Below are 25,540 nucleotides of genomic sequence, written 5' to 3' on the forward strand. Positions count from 1 at the left end.
TTGCACGAATTCGTACGGCGAATCTGTTCGCAAAGTGCGTTGAGAACACGATTCGCCGCATGTTTACTTATCTATGATTCTCCGTGCGCGTCAGTCGCATGCGCAGACTGTCAGACGTATGTTATATTATTTGCATCTTATATTATTTTAATTATGGCACATCTCAGCTGCTTTTCGACAATAACAATTACATTTTCTTTATTTTTAATCATGATTTTATTATATTTTAATATTGCCTTAGCCTATAAGTGAATAAAAATGTTTGGCAAATGACAGTTGTCATTTATTTTTGATGTCAAATCCTGCCTTAAATATTTCAAAAGTCAAACAATGATAAGCGGTTTTTTGTAATTTTTTCCATTTATTTCTACAATATAACTATATTTCTGTGAATCAAAAGATTCTAGAAAATTCCCCGAACAAACTTGAGGAAGATTCATGAAAATTCGAATTATAGTTTATGAGAATTAACCATTCATACATTGTTACAGAAGAGTTTTATATATAAGATATATATATATATATATATATATATATATATATATATATTTATATATACATGGTCTGTTCAAAAAGTACCCGGAATTTTCGTTTTTCCAAAAAAATATTTATTTATTCGTCTACATTAATGTGGTCCCCTTCAAAGTAGTCCCCCCCAGATATAATACACTTATGCCAGCGTTTTTTCCAATTTTCGAAGCACCCTTGATATTCACTTTTTGATATGTCCTTGAGCACTCTCAGCGATTTTCTTCAATCGAGGAAAACCGCCGTCCTTTCATGGGTCTCTTCAACTTTGGGAATAGGAAAAAGTCACACGGAGCCATATCTGGTGAATTTTTGCACTTTGCAACACTTTATTTCATTTTTTACGCAAAATTTAATACAAATTCTTTGACTTTTCAATTCTTCCATTGTAAAAATCGCCGAGCTCAGAAAAACACGTCGAACCTTAGCGACTACCACAGACAAAGTAAACAGTGAATATAGCTGAAAATTTCATCATACTTTAGGGGCATGTATACCAACACAATAAAAAAAAATTTTGACAATCAGACACTCCAGACCCGCGAAATTTAATTATTAGTAATTCCGGGTACTTTTTGAACAGACCTCGTATATATAATTATATGTAAGTATATTTACTTCATCATAATTACAACTACCTGTGGGTATCATAGTGTGTAAGAAACAAATATAATTAGGCCAAATATGTAATTCTGTAAATTTTTTTTTGCAGATAATTCAAAGAAGACTAATGATGCAAAAGATACGAATAGTCTGAGTAATTCACTGAATCATTATGCAAGTACAAGCCGACAAGATATAAGTAGTTTGATGCATATTGCACTGAGTCATGGTGCTGATACAAGCGAGAAACATCCGATACACACTTTATCGAGAATGAAAATTAATCAAACTAATTTATTAACTTCTCAAATATTTGAAAATATAAACAATACAACTTCTATGCAAGGATTGATCAATAGCAAAGAAAACAGTTCGTTGAATGAAAATAATTTATCAGAAATAACTCCTTCATCTAGTACAAGAATTATAGTTAGTCAATCTGATAGTTCTACAAATGAATGCTTGAAGCAACTAACAAGAGAGTACCAGAACACTGACAATACCTTGAAAGAATTGAAAAGACAAAGGGAACATAAAGATCTGCCGAATCGTTCATTGTTTCTCTCAAAAAATTCTGTGTTATTTACAGCTGAAAATGTTAGAGATTGGCATCCGGCTAATCGTCTGAGCTATGTTAGGGCTTCCAGTTATGCTCTAAACATACGCACTTCATCAGAAAATAAACATAGTTTTGACATGAATCAGAAACGAAACTATAAGGTTCCTACATGGAAAGAGTCAGTTGAGGAAATTAGAAAGAACGTTGTAAATAAAATCAATAATGTCGTGACAATGGAAAGTATGATTTATCATAATTTAGAGCAACCAGAGAATGACATGGAGAGTTCAATAAATACTTTGAATAGTAGAACGGATGCAATTATCAAAACAAAGCCGGTAGATCAAATTGCAATTGCAAAGTCTGTATCTGAACAAGCTTTGTCTGCACCATGTGTACGCCAGAATAATTGTTTATCTGAAACCACCAAGTCATCTTTTGACCAACTAATAGAAGTAGAAAAAATATGCGATTATCGTTCGTCTGATAATATTTATGATTATTCATCACAAAGACAGCAAATTAATAATATATTTGATTCAGAAAAAGAAGCTAAATTGCGACAACTTGATGCTCATCTTGTACAGCCACCAGCAAATAAAAAACGTAAGATTTTAAACAAATTAATAACCAATACCGGTGAGGTTGTCAGTTTCGAAGATGCTCCAACCCAAATAATTCATCGGAAAATTGAACCAATCGAAATTTTGGATGTCAAATTAATTGAGAGTTGCGCACCGTCTAATTTAAAATTAGAGAATTGCATGGAGAAAGTTGGGTATAAACGTACGAGTTTTAATAAAAATGATACTAAAACTAATACACCAGGAATTGTTAGTTGTGTTTCACATCAGGAAGTGTTTCTAAATTATAGCCCGGAAATATCCCCTAAACCTATTTTGCTTTATGATTTGATACCTGGTGAGCTCGCTAATCCAATACAGTTTGATCAAAGACACGAGTCAAAAGAAACCATTGCAAATGAAAAATCTGCAAAACGTCAAAGTTCAGGTAAACTCGAAAGTCTAAGAAAGAATGTACAAAAAGAACCAAAACTCTCTGCATCTGTTTTGACAAATAACAAAATACAATCATCTACACTTACTCAACGAATAAAAACTTCTATACCATTGCCTGGTAGACACACTTCCCAACATGGCGAACAAATTGTTGAGAATGCACTACTAGATGTAACTCCTCAACCGAATCAAAATGTAGCAGTTCCCATAAATTGTGATGATTCTCATACATCTACTCAACAAATAAACTCTTATGCAAGATTAAAACACAAACACACTTCACAAAGCGATGAACAAATTGTTGAAAAATATTCTCAGTTGAATAAAATAGTAATGATTCCCGTAAATCGTGATGCGGTGTATGATGAGCATTTTTCTCAAGAGGCTGGACCTTCAAAAGCCAAAGCAATTTATACAAGTTCTAGCATCTCTCCTGACTTATTCAAAAATGAAATAAAAGTTCCCGCGTATAAGAAAATATTTAAAGACAGACCCAAAAATAAAAGTGATTCAAATGATATTTTTAAACAAGGCAACAAGATTTTCCGCAAGAAAGATAAGACCAATGTGTCAATCATAACACACATTATCGAACCAGAACAAAAGAATAGGAACGAAATATCTAATGAACTTGTAACAGAGAGTTCAAGAATTATTTCACCAACAACAATATCTTCCAATAAGTGTATCAATAAGGACTTTGTCAATTGTATATTCTTGCCACATGAACTCTTAAGACAAAGCAATCATGATCCATTGTTAGAAAAATTGCGAGAAGCGAAGAAGATTTATTTTGAATTGAAAGAGAGATATAAAAAAGGCAAAGTAGCGAAACAAGAGTTGTCAAAATGTCGGTCCAATGTGCTTCAGCTACAAACAGATTTTAAAAAGGAAGTGCTGAGGTTAAAACAAATTGTTATTGAAGAAAAAAATGCAGTGACGAGATAATTGTGCAAATATATAAATGAATGCGTGTTGTTAAAAATCAGATTTATTAGTTGTACTTCTAGAATAAACAGATTTGTGTATATGTGTACATCATTTAAAAATATAGTTACAATGTTATATTTGTATATATCAATTCTTTTACACATTTAATATTTTTAAGATTCGATTAATAAATTTAATAATTTGTCTCATGAATAATTTTTTAGAAGTTTTAAATTTGGGTTTAAAGATCGTTTGCTCATTTCATATGAACCTGATTGTCATTAACAATGATATATTGGTTGTGTAAGATTATAGATTTTGTTCAATTCACTATATGTAGTTTCTTGTGATTAATTAGCTAGTTTAAATAAAAGAAATATTAGTAATTATTCAAGATAAATGTACCATATTACGCGATGTTAAGGAACGTTTGACGTTAAAGATGATGAGCTAAAACTGTACTATTCTATAAATTAGACTTATAAGATTATTATAGAACAAAATTTTTCGTTGTAGGATTTTTTAACTTCCCGTAGGGTAGTTAAAGTAATGGGCCAAAAATCGAAATTGGAATTTTTTGCATTTCTCACGTTTTCAAGGTATCCACATTTTGGCATACCTCAAAAAAAAATGGATGTGTGGGTGTGTGTGTTTTGTGTGTCCGCATTTTTTCGTTCACGTATTCGGGCGCACGTTTCAACCGATTCGAGTGGTTAAAAAAATATTCAATTCTTATTGATAGGGAGATGTGCTGATTAGTTTTTGGTAGAAGCAGGTCCAGCCGTTACGAGATAAAGAGCAAAGAGTGCAGAAAATTGAAATCGAGTTTTTGAGGGAACGGAGCATCCGATTTGAATGATCTAACTAGTGGGGCGCATGGCATCGTGCCTTAAGGCAAATTACTGGAACTTCTCGTACCAATTTTCTTTTTTTTTAAAGAATAACATTTTTGAAAAAAAATTACTCTGAGAAAATTTGGTTTTTGAGAAACTATAAATTTTTGACAAAAATTTACTTTTTTTTGAAAAAAAAAGAATTTTTGAAGAAAAATTTATTTTGAAATATTTTGGAAATTCAGAACATTTCTTCAAAGGAATCGTACTGCTTTAACTAAATAGAGATGAGATATCGAAGCGCGTAGGTGCCGCGTCGCCGTCTAACGGATAAACATTGGTACGGAACCCATAGGAATGTAAACAAAATTTATACTTATTGTTAAAATCTGTGTAAAATATCTGATAATTTTATGTTCATATGTCTAATGATCATTTTTGACCATCATATGGTATTTTTTTTACTTTTTTTACTAAATCTCCGAAACCACTAGACCTGCCTTCTAGAGTACCTATTCGTAATCGAATTAATGAAAATTGAACTGACTAAAATGCTTTTAACTAGTATCATATTGCCAGACATTATTGATTGCCAGACATGCTTAACAACCGCAGAAACGTCTGGCAAATTTACTTTATGTGTTTTTACCCTTAACGAACATAATATTAAAATTTCAGACAGACTAAAATGATTTGAAATTTAAAAAAACTACTCAGCTATAACGACATGCTCACGCGTATAACTATTAGCGGGTGTCTATCGGATCTAATCGGAACTTCTGCACTGTTTTTTAAATTATTCAAATCGGTTGATTCGTGTTTCCGAAATTGTCGACGAAAATTTGTATCCGCACACACACACATACACACGCATACATACGTCCATTTTTTTCTAAGGTATGCCAATATGTTTAGAAACCTTTGAAACGTAAAGATATATAAAAATTTCGATTTCGATTTTTAGCGATTACTATAACTTACCCCACGGGAAGTTAATAATCTTTAAAGTCTTTCAAATTAACAATGCCAACTAGCTTAAATCAAGTTTGATTGGGAATTTTGTATGTTTTAGAAGCTTTAAAAAACAGTTAGTACACTATTGCAAATTTCTTTTGAACCCTTTTTCGGGGTTTCGGGTGAATATTTAATTGGAGCCATCGTTCTTTGGAAAACTGAAAGAACGATTTAAAATAATACGCAAATATTTTCACTGATATTGAATATAGTTTTAATAGTTTTCAATAAACTGTGTATCATACTATTAGAGAGCTACTTTCAGGTTTTTGGGTGAATATTTAATTGGAGCCATCGTTCTTAGGAAAACTGAAAGAACGATTTAAAATATTACGCAAATATTTTTACTGATATTGAATATAGTTTTAATAGTTTTTAATAAACTGTGTATTATACTATTAGAAAGCTACTGCATTCAAGAGTAGCTTCGGCAACGTATTTTCGAGTAATTGCAATTCATATTGATTTAATATTATGATGTATGTTCGTTTTACTAATATGCATGTTATATAATGGTTATCTGCCAAAAGATCACTACCTTAATCCGGTCAAAATTACTGTGTTTACAGGAATGTCCCTAGATCTGTGCATACATACATCTATACCAGCGCCCTAGTGAATCCGTGCCCTATAAGTACCATGAGCTATACGGGGTTTACCTGTATTTTTATTCAATTTATATAAAATAATTGATCATAGATGAAAAGGTAGAAACAAATTATTCTCGCATTTCTACAATATTTTAAGTATAATTGAATACTGCAAATAAGTGAAAAAATCGTGTACTTTCTTACGAAAGAGTAGTCATTACAAACCCAATTATTAAGGTTAAATATTAAAAAAACATATACCGTAATTAGGTAACAGTATTCTGTAGTCATTACCAAACTTATTAACACCAGAAACATCGCCGAATTTAAGCACAGGTAAAAATAAAAGACAAAAATATTTCAGGTCAAATTTTCGTAATTGCGGGATACTCACAGATGTGTGAACCTAATTACGGGAGTCATGGAATTGACAATTTCTTGACAAATATAGGCTCGATTTAACTATAAAACTAATCACTTATTATTACTGATGATATTAATCTCTTATTAATAATTTCACAAATTTGAATCGATTAAGCTTACCGACATCGTATAAAAACCTTGAGCAATGGAACCGTCACATTAACCTAACTATCTTACAAGCCAGTACGAAATGGCGAGCGGGTCACGAGCGATGCGCTCAAAAGCTTTTTTAAAACCTAATATTTAAATTTAAAGATCGTGCTATTTTGTTAGGATTTAAATTATAATGGATGCGCTATTGCATGATATTATTATTTACCGACCGTTTTATTATTTTGCGATCAAAATGAAAAACTCCCATAATAATGTACTATCCCGGAATAGTGTACGATACATTTACCTTAGGTGTTAATATCAATTTACTGTTAATCTTAAATATCACTTCTAATCTTTTTATTTTAACTTCCCGTAGCGTAAGTTACAGTAATCGCAAAATAATTGAAAATGGAAATTTTTAGATACCTTTACGTTTTAGAGGCTTCTGAACATTTTGGCATACTTTAGAAAAAAGGGATGTGTATGTGGGCGTGCCATTTGGCGGTCAAAATTGAACGGTATTATCACATATTTTATAAAGATTATAATAATACGCGGCGCTTTGATATTTCGACTCCAAATCAGCTATGGCGTGCGATTGCTTAAAAAAGTCCAATATTTTCAAAAAAAATCAAAATACATAAAAATATCAAAATATAAAAAAAACAAATTTTTCAAAAATGTACCGACAATTTTTGGCATACTTTATAAAAAATAGATGAGTGTGCGTGTATGTGTATATGTGTTTTTTTTATAGAGGCGCGAAAAGAAATTTTTTTAAGACACTGCCACCGTTGATACTCCGCTGTTCATCCTACAGCAAATAACGATTTATTAATTAACGAGATTTATTTTTAACCACTAAAAAATATTCCTCTGCCCTCTTCCCGCAGATGGTACGGAGAGGACTGGATTCGAAACGCCTTATCATTACATCAATCCAGTCCGTGCTGCGTCTTGCAACGTCTGTTTCCGACTACTGACTCCTTTCTCCTTCTCCGGGATCAGGCGCGCCGTCTATCTGCCCGTCTCTCCTGACGTCTACCGATTTTGCCACTCTTGTAACGTAATTTTTGAAGTAAAACTTCTTTAGGCACGACTAGGGTGTAAATCCATACAAATGCAACGGAAGTGCGTTACGGCAAATAAGATAAGATAAGAGTCGCGTGCCAAAGATCTGTCATTGGCTCTCGATGATATCATTTCTATACGGGTCGATTGTGATTAGTCGTCGTGTATGTGAATGTAGATCTGTCATTACATGCGTACCGGCATCAACGTTGTAGGCGTACCGGCATCAACTTTGTATGCGTACCGATATCAACAAGGAATTCGGCATTGATAGGAGGAAGTCCCGCAATGCCGGGCGGCACCTAAATCCGGACACATTATTTAACATGTATTATTTAAGCGAGATAATTCTTTATATCACAAACAGACGAAACCTTCTCCGCTTCCGTTGTCGTTGACGGTAGTTTCCTTCGAGTTTATGATACAGATTGCTACTGTGCCAGATCGATCGGCAAACCATGATTTATCTTGAATATTTAAATATTGCTTGCAGATAAGGCAGATGACTCTCCTGGCTTCAGCAAGCGCCACACGGAATGCTTTATAGATCGCGGATTCAGCGACATGGCTCACGCAGTTCCGGTCTCTTTTGTCTACTGTACATAGGAAGCATTTTGGCTTTTTCGTGTAGTCTACAGACTTATGATTTCTCCCGCCGCATTTTTGCTTCTGCCTGGTTCCCCGCATTTATTCGTTTGCTTTTCTAAACAAATTTTTTTATTCGCCCACTTTAACAACTGGGCGAATGCGACAGTTAACCCACCCAATTTTTATGCGAGCCTTATTTAGGGTTTTGATTGCATTGGCCTCATCTACCTCATAAAAGGCCGCTCGTTGTTCTCTTGGTGTAACTTTAGTCAAGTTTACTCGTCGAATTTCCAGTTTTGTCGTGAAGTTCTGATTGAGTGCTTTGCGAACATAATTTTCGGTAGAGATTCCATCAAGGACAAGATATTCTAGGCGGGACTAAGTGCGGATAACAGCCTTTTGTTTTTGTTTTGCTCTTAAGTCTTAGGGGTTGGTGTTTGATCTACATCCGGCTGAAAAGTTGTTCCGCGAGAGGTCTGTGTTGTTTGCACAGTCATTGCGACAGGTTTGGGGGCTGCCGTATATTCCTTTAGTGCCAAGCTATATGCTGTGACAATCCACCTTATTAGCTCCTTTATTCTGCTATGAACATTGTTCCTTTATTTGACATACTCCGCTCGTCAATTTTGGAGCTAAATCTCTTCATCGGCGTTCGACGGCATCTAGTCGATGGTGCAGACTTTACTCTGTCTCGGTGAAGATTATCGGAAACCTTCTTACCTCCTTTGATTATAGCGGATTTGGCCGCATTTTGCTCGACATCCTGCTAAATAAATCACCTGTATTTTGTTTTTTTTTGGGGTTTTGATAGTTATCCATGCTGTTTAAATAGGCCTCCAAAGCAAAAAGTCGTCTCCGAACGCGGAGCCTTGGGAAGTAGAAGGGTGATTACCCTTAGGGCTACCTCCATTGCTTTAAGAGCTTGTGATCATTGGAGCGGAAAAAAAACATCCGCTCCGGCCGTGCACCTTCTTCCTTCATTGGCATCCTTTTGCTCCCGTGGGTGCGGCAAGTTGATGCCGGGAGTTACTACGCACGGTGCGCTATATAGATGATCCACACATCTCTTTCAAGCAGTGTCCCCTCATCCGCTTACGTACGTGACCCTAGGTCCGATGGTGTGACCAACCTTTCTTGCTTGCAAAAGGGGAGTTTTTGATTTTTTTCGCGAGAGCTATTGTATTTCGCTATTACCCTCTGGTCCGAAAATAGCGAGCTTTCTCCGAACCACTAGGATACACGGACGATGGCTGTTACTTCTCAGCTGTGGTGCCTAATTTGGTCCGCTAATTTTATTCTGCCCCAATCTGCCGATCTTACGACCGGGTAGGACTTTGCTCTCCGCCATCTGGGGACGCGCCCGGTAGGAGTTTGGCTTCTCCCAACGGGGTATGTATGTGTGTACGTGTGTGCGCGTGTGTGTTTGGATACAAATTTTCGTCGAACTGTTGTAATGTTTCGACGATTTCGGGAACACGGATCCACCGATTTGAATAATTTAAAAAACATTTGTTTTGTATTGATAAGGAGACGTGCTGATTACTTTTTGGCAAAGGCAGGTCTAGTGGTTTCGGAGATCTAGTAAAAAAGTAAAAAAATGCCGTTTGGTGGTCAAAAATGATCATTAGACATATGCACATTAAAAAAAATCTATAAAAAAAACATTCAATTAGTAATGATTGTTAGTATGTGGTTATTACTTTTTGGCAAAGGCAGACTCAGCCATTTCGAAGATACAGAACTAATTGTGCGAAAAATGTCAGTTTTTGAGTTCGATTTGTATGATTCAAAGAACTTTCTGTTTGTTTCAACAAAATAATTGATTTTGGAATTTGTTTCAAATTTTTGTTTTCATTTTTTTTTTCAAAAATTTTTTTTGTATATCGAAAATAATTCAGATTTTATTTTTAATTCTGACTAAAGTTCTAATATATCTTTAACAAATAATTTTAACTTTACAATTCAGCTTATATAATTCTTATAAATATTTAACGATATTACTGCATTTATAATAATCTATTGGAAAACATTCGAACATTTCGCTACGGTGCGGGAAGTTTCAGCAATTTGCATTAAAGCACGATGCCATGCGTCCTACTGGTTTTTATATGATTTCTAAAAGAAATTATAACAAAAAAAACATTTAAAATTAATTTTTCATAAAAAATACTAGCTGCATACATGATAATATATAATACTTTATTCGGCTGTGTCACATTGTTTATTAAGTGTTTTAGTTTATAGTGTATATTTGAGCAAATATATCTGTTTTTTCGTAACTCTCGCAAAATTTTATGCGACTAGTTTTTCGACCACACAAAGCCAAACTTATGGCCAGTGCCGATACAAACCTGATTTTCTTGAGATTTGAATATGCATCATCGCGTTAGAAAAAATGACTAAAACAAAAAAATGCTTTTACACGTCGTCTATCTATATACAATTTAAGCATTTATCCAGCTAGAATCAAAATTCTGAAAAATACCTTAAGTTGCCATCTACAAATTATCGACTTCATATTACATTTCTTAGCCTGGTCTGCCACAATTTCACCAAACAATGTACTAATACAAAATCTGATAGTTTTCCGTACATATTTGCTACTTTCTCCTATTTCTATTGAATATTTTTGAAACTTTGGAATAAGCAACTTTTTGGTTTACTTTTATGCACCATGAGAGTAATGAAATTTGATTTAAACGAATTACTTCAAAATCTATGAATGAAGACATCAGTTTTAGAACTACGAGCTAAACAATTGAAAAATTGAACAATCGCTTTTGTGTCGTTTCTCAAATAGGAAACCCATTTATTGTATATTTATAATTGACTGCATACTTCATTCAAAACTTTATTTTGAATTTGTCTGGTTTAGTTACATTTCGACGGAAACAACTGAAACGATCGACCGCGGTAGTTAGGTCATATAACTTTTTTTTTTGAAAAATATAAAAAATAACTGAATCAAAGAGTGAAGAAAATATCATTAATATATATTTAGAATTGGCATATAGTTTGATAATAGTATTTGAACGTTTAAAATGTATAGGTTATATACAAAGTTTGAAAAGGTCATTCTGACAGGCGTTGGTAGGTTTAGTGTTAAGCATAATAACGTAAGTGTACAAAATTCCTATTAGTACATTATTTCCTAATATTTTCATTTTCCTCGCAAAATAAGAAAACGCTTATGTAAGTAATAATTTTATACATTACCACATCTAGAATAGTTTGAATCCTATTAAATAACACGATTTTCGAATTTAAATATTAGTTTCTAAAGACATATCGTAATGTTTGCTTCAGTCATAACCAGGTTCTAGTTCCGTACGGTCTAGTTGTGGTTGGTGGCCTAAGGAATTCTTCCATTTTCTTAATGTTTTTATTTGACGCTGATAAGTTTAATCTTTTTAAATTTCTAAAATTATTGATTAGTATTAAACATATTTTTCGAGAAATTGTCAATTTTATGAATACCGTAATTATGTTTTCACAACTGCGGTGGTGTATGTAATTCCGTGCATATCACGGAATAACGAAAAGTTGGCTTGAAATAATTTCATCTTTTATTTTCAACTATCTTTAAATTCAGTAGTGTCTTTGGTGTAAAAAGGTTTGGTCACAATCATGGAATATAATAGTAACGTAATTACGGTATATGTTTTTTATAATTTTCAACTCTTATAATTGCGTTTGAAATGACTACTCTTCCGTAATAAATTACAACTTGTCACCTTTCCAAAGAAGTTTATGATTTCGCAAAAAAATCCGAGTTGCTAATATTATGTTTTCCCGACGTTTCGAGTCATTCTGAATCGAATGATACCAAATTTAAAAGAATTTGTCACTAAAGAAAAAGAATGTGTGCCTAGCCCTTTCAAACAAATTAAAATCTTTTCGATGAAGCTTGATATTTACTAGCAGTTTTTTATACGACCAATTGAGCCATTTGATTTGAATTAGTACAAAAGTGCAAATTTTTTCGTTCACATTTTAGCCGAAGTTAATTGTACGTCAAAGAAATTAATTAGATATTATGTCGTTAAATTTTTTAATTGTTCTATCAGTAAATAACAGTTTTATCTACCAGTGTGGAATAAGTGCATCTCACATCTGAACGCAGGTAAAGTTTTTATAAAAATTATACCCATCGGAGTATATTGTCAAATAGTGCTAATGTTAATAATATGGACATGGCACCAGATTCAAGTATAAAAGTTAAACTTCGAAGAGCCGTTATTGGATCGAGCAAATACATCGCGAGGACGGTCGAAGATCTCTTTACGTCCATATACATCAGATCCTGGCTCAATCATGGAAGTATGATTCATAGATAAACATGTGGGGCACATGGCATCGTGCCTTAAAGCAATTTGCTGGAACTTTCCATACCATAATTAAAAATAATCAACAATTGTTTTGAATAATTTCAAATAGATTATTTATTATACATATTGTAAACTTATAATTTTTTTTTTAATTGGGCGACGAGTATATTCTACAAACAACTTTGTGTATATTTATGAGATATTTATTCATTTTTTTTAATTTGATTTTTTTTTGATAATTCAGAAATCTTTTCAAAATTTTGAATTTTTGTTTGAAGTTTAAATCTTTTTTTTAAAAGAAACGTTTTTTTTTAATTTTTAGAGATTTTAGAAATTTTTGAAAATTTTGAAATATTCTCAAATTTTTGTTAGATTTAGTAAAGTTATTTCTAAATTTTGACGTTTTTTGAAATTTATCAAAATTTAGTTTTTTTTTGAAAATGATGAAAAATTTCGAAAATTTGTATTTTTTGAAACCTTGACTTTTTTTTACAAAATTACGAAATTTTCTGTAGAAGCATTTTTTGCACTCCGTCTACACAAGCAAAATGTTTTTCGAATTAATTCAATCGGATGATCCGTTCTCTCAAAAACTGAATTGCCATTGTTGGCTTTTTTTGTCCCGTATCTTCAAAACGGCTAGACCTGCCTATATCTAAAAACTAATCATCATGTCTACTCATCAATACGAATCAAATTATTCAAATCGGTTATTACATACTGTCGAAAATGTCGAGAACATTTGTTGATACGTGAATTTTAAAATTCTTGGTACGAAACCCAAAAAATGTACACAAAATGCAATGACATGACCAATGATATTTTTAAACTTATTTTCATTGAGAGTCCATAACTGCGAGACCTGCCTTTCCAAAAATTTAATAAGTTCGTCATTTGTCAATACAAGCAAAACGTTTTTTGAATTATTAAAATCGGACGATCGGTTCTCTTAAAAACTGGGTTACCGTTACCGTTTGGGAACTTTTTACTCCGTATCTTGGGAACAGCTAAACCTGCCTTCGCCAAAAACTAATCAGTACGTCTCCTTATCACTACAAATCGATTGTTTTTTTAATTATTCAAATCGGTTGATCGGTGTTCCCGAAATCATCGACAAAAATTAATATCCGCACACACATGCAAAACGACACCACCCCGTAGCGATAGCCGGTGACTTCAACGCATGGGCGGTAGACTGGAAAAGTAGGAAGACTACTTTCGACTCTAAGCACTTTTGGAGGCCTATATTGCACTTGATGTGGTTTTACTAAATAGCGGTGATACGCTAACCTTTGTCAAAGGCAGTGCAAGCTCAATAATAGACCTTACTTTTTTAGCAATAGCCATAGCAATTGTAATGTCTCGCTTCAAAAGCCATCCAATGCGTTCACCAACTTGCTACGACTATTGAATAAAATAGTAACTACTTTGTTCCCACGACAACGTAATTTATACTACCAGGTAACACATGTGGAACTCCATAATATTTTACCTATAACACTGCAAGATCTGATGAAAACTTGTCATCTAGTTCGAAATAGTAAGGCCCCGAGATTAGATGGAATTTCTGATATCGCCTTAAAAACACCAATTATGACATCTTCGAACATCTATATACTTGGCACCGCCATGGTGGAAATTGGCAAAACTAATATGACCTGATTTTTTGACGATTTTTTTGCTGTCGATTGGTGCAAACTAAAATTTTTTTGCTCTTTCGTTCTCGAGATAAATGGGTGGGGCCAACTATATATATAGTCAGCACCGACCCCTTTAAAAATGCGAAAAAAAAATTAAATTTCTTTTTACTATCGTTATCAGTGATTTTTTTGCTGTCGAATGATGCAATTAATTTTTGGAAAAGTTTTGCCCATCGTAGATTTTCACGCATAGGAAAATTCCCAAATTTGCCAATTTTAAAAAAATTGACAATTATGAAAATGCCCAATTTTTTTGCTCGCTTACTTAAATATGAAACAAAAAAATTTTTCAAAAAAATTATTTTTACACCCCTTTTAGTGTGGTTGCCAATTTTTTTGGGTGTCCTTAGGTAACTTTTTCAAATATTTAAAATTTGTTTCGGAATCTGTAATTTTTTTGCTCTGCGATACAAAAAAGAAAAATTCAAAAAAATAAATTTTAATTTTGATATTTTTCATAGTACCTATTCGCTCCGAGCGTGACTGCAGCGCCCATGCAGCGCCGTAATAAATATGAACTAATTGGGGTTATCAGTGTGTGGTTTTCATGGGTTTTACATGTTTGTTAAAGAAAAAAGATATTAAATAATTGTTATAAATAATAATAAACAAGATACAGTAATAATGTGAACGCTGAATGTTAATTGAAATTATTAAATTTACTTCAACATACTTAAAACATTGTTAAGTATAATGATTAATTAAATAAAGAAATGCAGTAAATATTTGTAAGGTTAAGTGCCTCAAAGCTTATGTCATAAACTCGGAATAGTTCTTAATAAAAACAATATAATAATATGATAATAATGATAAATAATATTTTATCAATAGATTAAGTAAATAGTAAATTAATTTATTCAATTTTTTGGTCAAACTAAAGACTTAGACATTATTATAAAGACATAATTTAGACATTATTATAAAGACAAGACCCATCAAATAAAATTGCAGGAAAAAAACTACATTAACTTTTCGAAATTAACTTATTGAAGAAAATATTGTTGACAAGTAGGTAGGACTCAATACCTCGACCGATTCACTGCAAATGCTTGGGAACCCACGGTGATCCATCAACACTACAAATATATATTTCGCATTATTTCAGCATTGTACTAATTAAACTGTTTGCAAAATAAACATTTTTTCGCTATGTGATAACTTTTATTTTTCTTTTAATCATAAAATTACAATTATTATATAATAAAATGTAATTAATATATAGATAATAGTTATACATAATCAATATACAATATATAAATATGTATTTTTCATTATTTCAGGCTTGTATTAATTACATTGTTTTACAAAACAATTTTTTTAGTAAGCATTAAATTTTGATAATACAACAATTTATTGACTTATAATTTTTCTTTTTGCTAAACATAACAATTTTACAACTATTCATAATACTCCGAATTGTATTTTTATAACAATAAGGTTATGATACTTACTTTATTCTTCTAACCGCTGCGATCCACTTTTCCCGTTGATTTTCTTTCCACTTAGCTGTAGAAAATGTATAGAATTTGCAGTCACTTTTTCTGCTGGTATTTCTACAGCCCACTACAGAACAGCTATGGTGGCTCATTTTTAATTATCTTATTTAAATTTGAAATAAATAAATATTTTATGTGTTTTTGTTTAAAATTTTGTTTATAATAGCCCCTTTTAGTGCTCCAAGTTAGCCACTACGAACGCTTCGGTCGATTTGACTTCCCCTTCCATGCCTTCGCACATAGCCAATAGAAACGAATAGTTTGCGTCCATGATAAGTACTACGATGCTTTTAAATTTATTTACTAACTCCCAAAACAGACTTAATGAAACAATTAGTCAACAATATTTTGGAAGCAATTGCTGGAACCAGATAGAAGGGGCGAAGAAGTACTATCTTGTAGCTCTATTGGATATAAAAAATGCTTTCAATTCTGCAAACTAGGATTGCATTATGAACGTACCACTATACTTCTGCAATATAGTCGCAAGCTACTTTACAGAGAGAATTCTAATGTACGATTTACGCGATGGTACAGAAGAATATAATATAACAGGAGGTGTGCCACAGGGCTCTGTTCTAGTTCTAGAATTTTATGTATGATGGTCTTTTGAGACTTGAGATTACAGCATGTGTGAAACTAGTAGCATATGCAGACAATGTAGCCATAATAGTTGTCTCCAAACAAATTGATGAGATCGTAAGTCTATTTGACATAACCTTTAGAAAAATTAATCGCTGGATGGGAACAATGAACCTCCAATCAGCACAACAAAAAAGAAGTGAAGCTGTCATTATCACGAGTAAAAAAACAGTAGCTGAAAATCATCAAGCTGATGATAGAAAATTTAGAGATCACTTCAAATTCTCACATCTGTTACCTCGGCGTAATGCATGATGCTCGATTGATTTTCAATCAACAGGTGGAACACGTTAGTGCTGAGGCGTCAATAGGACAAGAATTGCTCGACTGATGCCTAATCTTGGAGGCTCTAAACAAATCAGAAGGATATTACTATCATCAGTGGTTACTTCGGTGCTGGTATCACCATATGGGCTGATGCTCTCAAAACTCAAGAATCGAGGAGAATGGCAGGACCTATATATCATCTGAGTGCTTTAAGAATTGCTTGCGCATTTCGCACAATGTCGGAGGAAGTAGTGTGCGCATTTTAGGAACTTTACCTCTCTTGAATTAAGCAGAGGAAAGACGGACAATTTAGCATCGAAGACGTCAACAACCGAGTCCTGAAAAGTTGAAAATAAAAGAACGGCAGAACAGCATTGACCGATGACAGCAACTTTGGGATGTCGCTGTGAAGTGCAGATGGACCCATCGCTTCATTCTAAACATGGAAGTCTGGCTAAATCGCAAGCATGGAGAAGTGAATTATTACACTACACAAATTCTATCTGGGCACGGCTGTTTTCAAGCCTACCTACACCGCATCAAGCACGATAGCTCGTCGGATTGCCCATATTGTTTGGTCGCAGTCGAAGATGCTGAGCATGTGTTCTTCATATGCCCGCGGTTTGGTACTCTACGGGACGATGTAGAAGAGATATTTTTTTTAAATTATTTTCGAACAGCAATCAGGATCTAATAGTTTCATGAGCTGTTGTGCTGATTTGACCTAATACTAGTCTGTTTTACATCTGTTTTACAGGTGGAAACCCAAACAGTTGTCACGTCTCTGTATGATATTGTATTATTCCAATTTCTGTAATCGATCGAATATTTTTATTGGTGCAGAAATGCCGGGTGAGGGCTATTTTCACTTGGAAACATATTGCTATCTATATTTACAAGTGAAAATCGTTGTCACTGCTGTCTGACAACAGGCTGCTCGAAATGGGTATCGAACCCGGGGCCTCTGATTGAGGTGGAAGAGACATTGAAGCGACGAATTATTCCAGGTACTGTTGTTGAAATGATGCTGATAACTGAAGTTGCTTGGAACGCTATAGGCAGGTTTTCGAGTGAGGTGCTAATTGACCTGCGAAAAGGCAAATGGGACTTTGCGCATTTAAAAGATGAGTTAAGAATGATAGCTTTCTAGATCCTCCCCCCACGAAGTAATGCTTAACGGTGGTTTCCGTGGGGACTAGAAGCAAGGGTAAAGCGGAGAATTTAGTCGGTATTATTCCAGGGCGGTATTAAGTCCGACATACACAAACAAAATACCAGTCTGGGATGCATAAAAGCATTTCCTTTGCCATACAAAAAAAACTTACATACACATACATCCATTTTTTCTAAGGTATTCCAAAATGTTCGGAAACTTTTAAAACGTAAAGATATATAAACAATCTTATTTTCGATTTTTTTGCGATTACTATAACTTACCATACGGGAAGTTAATAAGCATAAATAGATCGCTATGACTGGCGATTTGGCGTTACATCCATTTTAATTTACGAATTGATCAAAATATGGCAGCATGTGTACAGTATGTAAATTAATGTATATGTACAGTATGTAAATTTATAGATATGATTCGTATACGTAATACAGTATAAGGAAACCTAAATAAATTCTTATATTATAAATGAGAACAAAACATAAGAACTACAAAATATATTTTCAAATATATCACAAATATATTTTTACATAACAATTAGATTAAAATTTGTAAAGACATTAGTAAAGACATGTTATAAATGTAAAAATCATTATACATAATAATGAGTATTGCAATTTTACATTTGTAAGTATTAGTACTAACAAAAATATTTACAATGGAATGACAAATTTACAACTCTTTGGTATTTTGCCTTGAAGCAAGTTACATGAACTTCCCGATATATGTAAATAATCGACTTAATCAATGAAAAATAAATTAATTCATGAGTGATTAATAGTATTCCGAGCGCATTTATTATACATAATTGAAAACGAACCAACACGTTAACTCGGAGTATTTTCTAAAAGAAAATTTTCAAAAATCAAAAAATTTTATAATTAAACCAGTTTCCGTAGGAACTTAATGGTTTAGTATTATGGGAAATCAAGTAGGCAGTTCTGAGAAACAAATATTCATGTCATGACATTTTGCATAGTTTTGATAATGATATATTTTAAAACATTTATATAAAAAAATAAATATCTTTCTACTTATTTATATATTTTTATACTGGTGACCTACGACATCTATAATGAAGATAGCAATTGAAACTAGATCAAGAATTGAAAGAAAATATTGACTTTGGTGCAACGCCCTAATCACCGTTTTCCGTTGACTAATTAAAAGGTACGCCCAGTCCTCTTGTCATCATCTAGCTATGACACCGGACTTCCATTGTCGGTGTTATCGCTGACACCAAAAATTTTCCTTGTCCTTTATCTTACCATATCGTCTTTTGATGCTTAAGACTTAGGAACTGGACCTGGATTGTATGTTGTTTTTAGGACTGGATTTAGATACTTTATCCAAGTTGTCTTCATCGACTCGAGTCATTCAAACTGTAAGCTCTTATGAAGGTTTAGGCAATTCAAACCTGAACTATTGAATCAACTGTTCGAGATACTCCATCGACAAGCTTGTATTATGTTTTACTAACTTCGTTGTCGTGGACGACGCTTGGTTCGTACCCTCATGAATTTGAGAAGAAGATTTTATGTTCTGAAAGATGTAAAATTCAAACCTCTGCTACAATCTGCCTTCCCACCAAATAAATATAACGTGTTGACCTGCTTATTTGAACTAGTGTGAGGTCAACACTGAGCAGGGGGAGATATGAGGAATCAAGTAGCCAGTTGTGAGAAACAAATATTCATGTTATTTATATAATAATAGAAATGTATTTTTACTAATTTATGTATTTTTATAGTATGTTCATTAAGACCAAGTATTCTATCGTTATATCAAATAAATCGTCTAATTTTAATTTTATCAAATGTCAAAAAATCTACTCATTTTGTCAAACTTTGAGGAATTTTAAATTAAACTAGTTGTCGTAAGACCGTAACATTTCAGTAAGTTCTAAGTAAGACCATTAATTAATTAACTATTAATTACCATTACCGGACCATTTACAGTTAATTACTAGAAAACGGTTTGATAGATCTTCACCTAAAACTAACCAGTGTCATTTCCAACTAATATCTTTCGAAAAGTTTTTGATTTTTTAAAATCGTTTCGGTAGTGAGCATAAATGTGGACGAAAAGTTTAACACTTTTTTGCAAATTACAAATAAACGGCTTGGCATGTCGTTGCACAAACAATAACGATAGTCCTCATTGAGATACATCAAATGGCTTTTAAATTTCTAAAATCGATTCAGGCGTTTTTGAGCAAAGGTCGATGAAAATTCTAATTTTAACAAACGCAAAAAAAACATACTAATTTTTACGAATTACGCAAATTTTACGAATTTTTAAAATTAAACGACTTGTCGTAGGGCCGTAATATTTTAGAATGGTCTATAAGACTATGCTATCTACCGTCAAAAAAATTCATAAAAATCGTCGAACAAAATTTTTTAACATCTTATTACAAGAAAACGGCCCGGCCGATCTATCCCATAAACTAATCAGCACGATTTCCAACCAATATCTTTCGAACGGTTTTTGAATTTCCAAAATCGATTCAGAATTGCGGACTAAAACGTGGACGAAAAATTTATCACTTTTCTGCTACTCACAAAAATACGGCTTGGCTTGAGCGTCGCGCATACATCGAATGGTTCTTAATTTACGGCAAAAAATCTGGTCACATACACGCACACACACATTCACATTATTTTTCCAAATTTGGTCTCATTTGATTCAGAATGGCTTGAAACGTCTAGTAAACATAAAATTAGCGAATTGTATTTTTTGATGAAAACATAAACTTTCTTTTCGGGAAGTTAATGAATGATTGATATTAATTACTCCATGACCAACAATATATAAAATGATCACAGAAATAGTGTAGGAGCATTTACAATAGAGTGATAAGTTTATAAAAACTGTCTAATAATAATTACTCAATGACTAATAATAATATATTAAAAAATAAAAAGCTAAAAAGAGAAAAGCGATTTACGATACATTCTTCTTTATTAACTCTGCATTAAATAGTTTTTTGCTATCTAATCAATCAGTGATAAAGTTGCATTAATAAATCTTTAAATAGTTTCTGTATGTTTTTAAAACATAAGTAACCCAATCCCTGAACTACATTTAATTTATGCCAAATGTACCTCAAACCCTCTATCGTTTTAATCCAGTTTTCAATGCAAGGACGTTTAGTTAAAACTTTAACTAAACCCTTTCTTTTTATAAACTGCTTTTCGGTCTTTCAGTACGCTGTCTTAAATTGAGACAATATCAAATTTGGCCCTTACACCACCTATTAATGTTTCCGAAATATTTGAAATATTTTTTGAACATTATATACTCTTTTGCAATTTATCCCTTAAATTACTGCATTGTTTGTTAATCCTGCTTACTTCCCGGAACAAATTTTCTGATTTATCATATATCTTACATCTTCTAGGTGTTGAGGCACTCCTTCGCTTAATTGCTACGTTCTGCAGCAATTTTCAGCTGCCCCCGAGAACTTTTATTGAAAGTATGATTCAGTTAATAGTATTTTTTGCAAATATTATTAAAGTATTTAGAATTATTAATACTTAGTCTTATCCTCGGAGTTGCAGATTGTTCTCGTGGTTATGCATCAGAACATTCTCCATGTATCTGAGAACTGTGATTGCCGTAAAGGAGACCTCTAATTGGTTATGTTCGATTTTTGCCACACACAAAAGAAGTTAGGTCGTTGAAGGATTATTCATACTTTGCACCGAAATTGCAAATATCTAGAACATTTTCATAGTATTTTTATAATACATTCATTATTCATTATATGCATAATACGTCATTATAAACATACATAGTAATTAGATGCCGGCAAGATGTGCATTTTCATATTATTTGTGGAGTTATCACAATTTGACGCATTGTACTTTACCATTTTAACCGAATAATAAATAGAACTAGTGGTATGGCATCGTGCCATAAAATATCAAATTGCTCAATCTTCCGTACCGTAACGAAATGTTCGAGGAATATTTAATGTTTTCAAATAGATTATTATAAATATTGTAACATAATCTAATATTTCTAAGAATTATATAAACTGAATTGCAAAATTGAAATTATTTGTTTAAAGCATATTAGAACTTTCCTCAGAATTAAAAATAAAATCTGAACCATTTTCGATAAACAAAAGAATTTTTTTTTAATAAAAAAATTAAAAAAAAAAAAATAATTTTTTTTTCCAAAAACAGAAAGTTTTTTGAATCATTCAAATTGGACGCTTAGTTCTCCCAAAACTGCAATTTTTTGCACATTTAGCTCTGCACTTTCGAAATGGTTGGACCTGTCTTTGGCAAAAACTAGTCACCTTTTCTCCCAATCATTACAAATTTAATGTTTTTTAGATCATTCAAATCGAATACTCAGTTCTCTCAAAAACTCGATTTGTAATTTATGCACTCTTTGCTCCATATCTCCGTAATAGCTGGACCTGCCTTTGCAAAAAAACTAATCAGCACATCTCCTCATCAATAGGAATCGAATGTTTTTTGAACCATTCAAATCGGTTAATTTGTTTACCCAAAAACGTAAACAAAAAATGCGGGCACACAAAACACACACATTCATTTTTTCTGAGGTATGCCAAAATATTCAGAAACCTTCAAACGTCGACCCTACAGGAAGTTAATAATATAAAGATTTTGCTCTATAAAATATTTGTAATGATTTTCTACCAACAAATCAAGTTTCTGTTAAAACAAATTTATATAATTTTTGTGTTGCTGCTGTTTATACTCCATCACGATTTATTTTTTGTTTGTTTTCGGGATTCTTTATTTTTTTCACAATTAGGTAACAAATTTATTATTGTTGGTGGCTTTAATTGCAAACATGTTGCTTGGGGCTAAGCTGACTACAGCTAAAGGTAACATCCTCAGTAGAAATACATCTGAACTGGAGATGTTTTTAATGCAAGCTAAATATTTGTGTAGCCAATGTTAAAAATGTTGAGTCCACGATCACTACGTGCGATTCATATGAGCTGTGTATGAGACGGCAAATATTAGATTTACATGAATTTTTCATATTGCTAAATGTGGGATAAATATGAGCTATATATGAGTCGCTGATTATATGTTTTACATATGATTTTTCCATATTGCTGAATGTGGGCTATATATTACACGCTGAGTATGAGTTTTACATGGTTTATTCATATTGCTAAATATAAGCTGTGTATATAAGAGTACTAATATCGTAGGATTTAGAATATAGAATTATTCACATACAAATCATTTAAGATTTTGATAATAAAGAACAAATTTGGAATACGTTTTTTCTTGTATTGCTCAATCGGGATGGAAAATATGGTTTCTCATTTTGTAGAATCGGTATGAAATAAATAAATATACTTTTTTGTAAAAACTGCTATCCGAAATTATTAATCATATATTATAATATATCTATTTATATTTTTAACTTTGTGCTTTATATTGTTCCATGAAACTTTTATGCATAGACATATTATCATAATAATATATTCATATCTTTATAAAGTTATGTTAAAATATAATATTATAAAACATGTTTTGCCATTGATAAAAATTAAAATAGTAACAATATAATACAAATATCATTACTACAATTACTAAATACAATATTAGCTGCAGTTATATTTAAATTATTATCGAAAATAGTTGAATATATAAAAATAAATTTGCGATTGACAAAATATTGTCGATTATTTTTAGCGCGTATCCTTTTTATCAATGTGTGCGTGGCACGCAAAAGGCAGCATAAATCGGTAACGATTTATTAACCAAAAACATAAACTTCTCCTTCGGGAAGTTAATTAATAAATTTATTAATTTTTAAACTATTACACTTTGTAAAATATTCGACAGAGATTGTGACCCTGATTTTTGACTCACTAGCCTAGCATAAAAACTTTGCCGTTTATTATATATATATATAATATATCAATTTATGTATATGTATATATATACATATATATTATATATGATATATATATATATATATATATATATATATATATATATATAGATCCAGAGTCCACTGTGGATGACAAAAAACTATGTGTCGAAACGTATGGAAACAATAAAAATGTTTTAAAATTCATACAAGTTTTTAATTGATGTATTGCCCTGAAGACTGAATCTCACATATCTCAACATCGAAATTATAAAAATTTAATATATATATATATATATATATATATATATATATATATATATATATATATATAAATTTTTATAATTTTGAAAAAAAATAAAAATTTAATATATATATATATATATATATATATATATATATATATATATATATATATATATATATATATATATATATATATTAAATTTTTATAATTTTGATGTTGAGATATGTGAGATTCAGTCTTCAGAGCAATACATCAATTAAAAACTTGTATGAATTTTAAAACATTTTTATTGTTTCCATACGTTTCGACACATAGTTTTGTGTCATCCACAGTGGACTCTGGTTTAAAAACACAGATTAAAACTATTAATTAAAACTAATTTATAAGAAAGTGGTGTGGTTTAAAAACTTACATGTAATTGTAGTAATCCTAATTATTTCATAATGATAATTGTTCACAAATGCACGATAAAAAACAATTCTTGTCACTTTAAATCGGAACAATTAATAAATTTTTTTTAAACGAATTTTTTATTGTATAGTACATCTCGCAAATTCGTATTCCGATGCAAGAGTGGAGCCTGAATATGCACCAATGTGCGCACCACATGTTAAAAGTTAGGTAGAAGGCACACAAACTGAGCAGAGAATTTAAGGTTTGACAACGCGAGGAGAGTACATGTAGTAAAATATAAAGAGATGACAATTGTGAGGGTCGACATAGTTGGCAGAATTAAGATAAAATTTAAAAGAAAAAGAAAAATTAAAATTAAAATTAATATAATTAAAACGTCGAATCAGGATAGGTAATTATTTTAAAGGTATGAATTTCGAAAACTACTTGGTAATTCTCACACAGTGAAGCAGTATCAACTCTTTTGTTTATGCTATTTTTAAAAAAGTGTATGAAACAAGATTCTGAAAAGCGTCTCTTCGATGTATTCGACTCGCGATGTATTCGATTCGTGATCATGCAACCATAGAGCAAAATAACCTCTCATTTATTTCAACTTGTAGTCTAACATGTTGGACTTCTGACCTAGTTAAAGTTCCAGACCTTTTAGAATTTTTTATTGTGAGGGGTATTGATCATTCAAATCTTAATTCTGAATCTATTTACGATCTATTTTCTGATCTCTAATACTTATGACCTTTAGCAAATTTCCTACACCAAATAACAATAATCACAAACTTCAAAACAAATTATCTCCATAATTTAAAAACAAAATTTGATTTAAAAATATTCCCAAAATCAAGGCCTACAAGCATTATGAATATAGAAAATAAAAAAGAACATTTTTCTGAGATTGTACGTGTAACAACCAAGCAGATCACCCCGAATATTATTCCAAAAAATGACAATCTAATAAGTCGACAAAAGATTAAGAAGCCAATTGCACAGAAACAAAAAGCAAGACGTACCTAGCAACATTCTCATCTAATAACGGATAAGACATACCTTAATCATCTCAATAATACACTGAGAAAAAAGATGAAAGAATGCAAACATTGTGCATTAAGGTTGTATATACTGCAGCTAAATAGGTACGATAATTCCATAT

At 31.9% G+C, this 25,540-nt stretch overlaps 1 protein-coding gene across 1 annotated transcript in view; it reads left to right on the forward strand.

The window, feature by feature from the left end:
* Positions 1–3,678, forward strand: part of LOC113376893 — a 33,659-nt gene extending 29,981 nt beyond the window's left edge. Inside the window, exon 3 of the mRNA XM_026616986.1 lies at positions 1,241–3,678. Within this exon, the coding sequence (XP_026472771.1) occupies positions 1,241–3,657 (2,417 nt within the window). The 3' untranslated portion in view covers positions 3,658–3,678. The remainder of the gene's footprint in view (positions 1–1,240) is intronic.
* The last annotated feature ends 21,862 nt before the right edge of the window (positions 3,679–25,540 follow it).

The sequence above is a fragment of the Ctenocephalides felis genome, unplaced genomic scaffold (genome assembly GCF_003426905.1).
Source record: "Ctenocephalides felis isolate EL2017-DRISC unplaced genomic scaffold, ASM342690v1 CF-g0.4_SCAFFOLD_00845, whole genome shotgun sequence".
Lineage (NCBI taxonomy): Eukaryota > Metazoa > Arthropoda > Insecta > Siphonaptera > Pulicidae > Ctenocephalides > Ctenocephalides felis.